Source organism: Diospyros lotus, chromosome 13 (genome assembly GCF_014633365.1).
Source record: "Diospyros lotus cultivar Yz01 chromosome 13, ASM1463336v1, whole genome shotgun sequence".
Taxonomy (NCBI): domain Eukaryota; kingdom Viridiplantae; phylum Streptophyta; class Magnoliopsida; order Ericales; family Ebenaceae; genus Diospyros; species Diospyros lotus.
Window position 1 is genome coordinate 3,362,255 of NC_068350.1, and position 1,900 is coordinate 3,364,154.

General features: G+C 49.3%; 1 protein-coding gene across 1 annotated transcript; it reads left to right on the forward strand.

Moving 5' to 3' along the window:
• Nucleotides 1–299: 299 nt before the first annotated feature.
• Nucleotides 300–1,451, forward strand: LOC127788684 (short chain aldehyde dehydrogenase 1-like). The gene is made up of 2 exons (XM_052317253.1): nucleotides 300–429; nucleotides 531–1,451. Exons 1-2 carry the CDS (start codon nucleotides 386–388, stop codon nucleotides 1,327–1,329), a joined length of 843 nt encoding a protein of 280 aa, XP_052173213.1. The 5' UTR covers nucleotides 300–385; the 3' UTR covers nucleotides 1,330–1,451.
• Nucleotides 1,452–1,900: the final 449 nt, after the last annotated feature.

Sequence of the window (1,900 nt, forward strand, 5' to 3'; positions counted from 1 at the left end):
AAAACTCAATTCAATTGGAATCAGAAAACCAAAACCAAGTCGTTCCAGTATACAAATATACGCCTTGTTTTATTATTAAGGGTTTTCATTACTAGATCGATCTTACTTAAATTAATTAATGGCTGATTGATTGGGTTTAGGGAGAACCAGAGAGAGACAAAGGGAGAAAGAGAGAGGGATTGGGTCTTTTGGGATTGGGGCATTTTGGATAATTTTCAGAAGGACCATTTGGTCATTTTAACGCCCCTGTAAGCTTTCTGTACAAAAGCATTTTCCAAGCTTAAAAGCCATCCTAAGCCAAACAGCTTGCAGAAGCAGCAGCATCCAGAACCAGAAATCGATTCATTTGAAGCCTGCGAATGCCAAGTAGGGCTCATACTCAAAGATGATGAAGGCAGCCTCTTCGTTGTTAGCTCCCATCGCCAAAAGGTAAGCCCCAATTCCCCATTTATCTTATCATACAATTACAAATTGATGCTGCACAAACCACCTTAGTTATTCAAAGCACAACCCTTTTCTTCATTTTGCAGGCTCGATGGCAAAGTCGCCGTCATCACCGGCGGCGCCAGCGGCATTGGCGAAGCCACGGCCAAGCTCTTCGTCAAGCACGGCGCCAAAGTCGTCATCGCCGATGTCCAGGACGAGCTGGGCCACTCGCTCAGTCAAGAAATCGGCTCTGAATCCGTCGTTTCCTTCGTCCACTGCGACGTCAGCAAAGACGAAGACGTTAAACGCGTCGTCGATTCAGCAGTTTCCAAGCACGGGAAGCTCGACATAATGTTCAGCAACGCCGGCATAGCCGGCAACATGGACCCCAGCATCGCATCGGTGGGCTACGAAGATCTCAAGAAAGTATTCGAAGTGAACGTGTTCGGTGCATTCTTCTGCGCTAAACACGCCAGTAGAGTGATGGTTCCGGCCAAGAAAGGCAGCATCTTGTTCACGGCGAGCGTGGCGGCTTCCACCGCCGGGGCACCGCACGGCTACACCTCCACGAAGCACGCCGTGGTTGGACTGGCGAAGAACCTGTGCGTGGAGCTGGGGCGGCACGGGATCAGGGTCAACTGCATTTCGCCGCACGCGGTGTACACGCCGCTCCTGAGGGCGTCGATGGGGGTGACGAAGGAGGTGGTGGTTCGGTTAATTGAGGATTCGGGGAACTTGAAGGGGGTGGGGCTGGAGGCGGAGGATGTGGCGGCGGCGGCGGTGTATTTGGGAAGCGACGAGTCGAGGTACGTGAGTGGGCTGAATCTGCTGGTCGACGGCGGCTACACCACCACCAATCCGGCGATGCAACTAACGTTGGAGAAAATATTGTCGGGCGCCTAGCTTCAGCGTTCATATATATCTCACGTTTGAGATAGCTTCCATTCCAATAATGATAATGTTACTTGTAATAAGATTTGAATAAAAGTTTTAATTTGGATGACGCGATTGTCTAGTTTTATTGAATTATGATTGCCGCGATTGTCGAAACCTTCAGCGGTAATGACCCTTTAGTCGATGTTGGGCTCATGGCCACTGACGGGGTCGTTGACTCGTCTAGGTAGTCCTAGCTGAGGACTGCCAATTTTCGGGTGTTAAAGGTCACTGCTTCATCTGATGAGTTTCGCCACTAGAACAACGAGTTTAATGACAACGACTATGTGGAGAAGCTCTCGATCTTGAGTAGGTCGAAATTGGCGTCACTGGCAACGTCGTCGTCTATCACGATCACTCGAGACAGCGGACTCACTAGAAACCCGAAAGCCCGGCGATCTCGAGACAAAACCTCCATTGACGGCAACTGGAAAAACTCTAGTGATTCTTGGGAAAGGGTCTTCCAGAGAAACGATTAGATTAATGGCCTTTCTCACTATTTTTGACTATATATTGGTTCAAGATTGATTGGGGATGGAAA

What these genes read in the sequence shown, in the direction of transcription:
- LOC127788684 (XM_052317253.1), top strand. Translation starts at nt 386, where the DNA reads ATGATGAAGGCAGCCTCTTCGTTGTTAGCTCCCATCGCCAAAAG. An exon ending in TTAGCTCCCATCGCCAAAAG is followed by an intron (nt 430 to 530) that starts GTAAGCCCCAAT and finishes TTCATTTTGCAG; the next exon opens with GCTCGATGGCAAAGTCGCCG.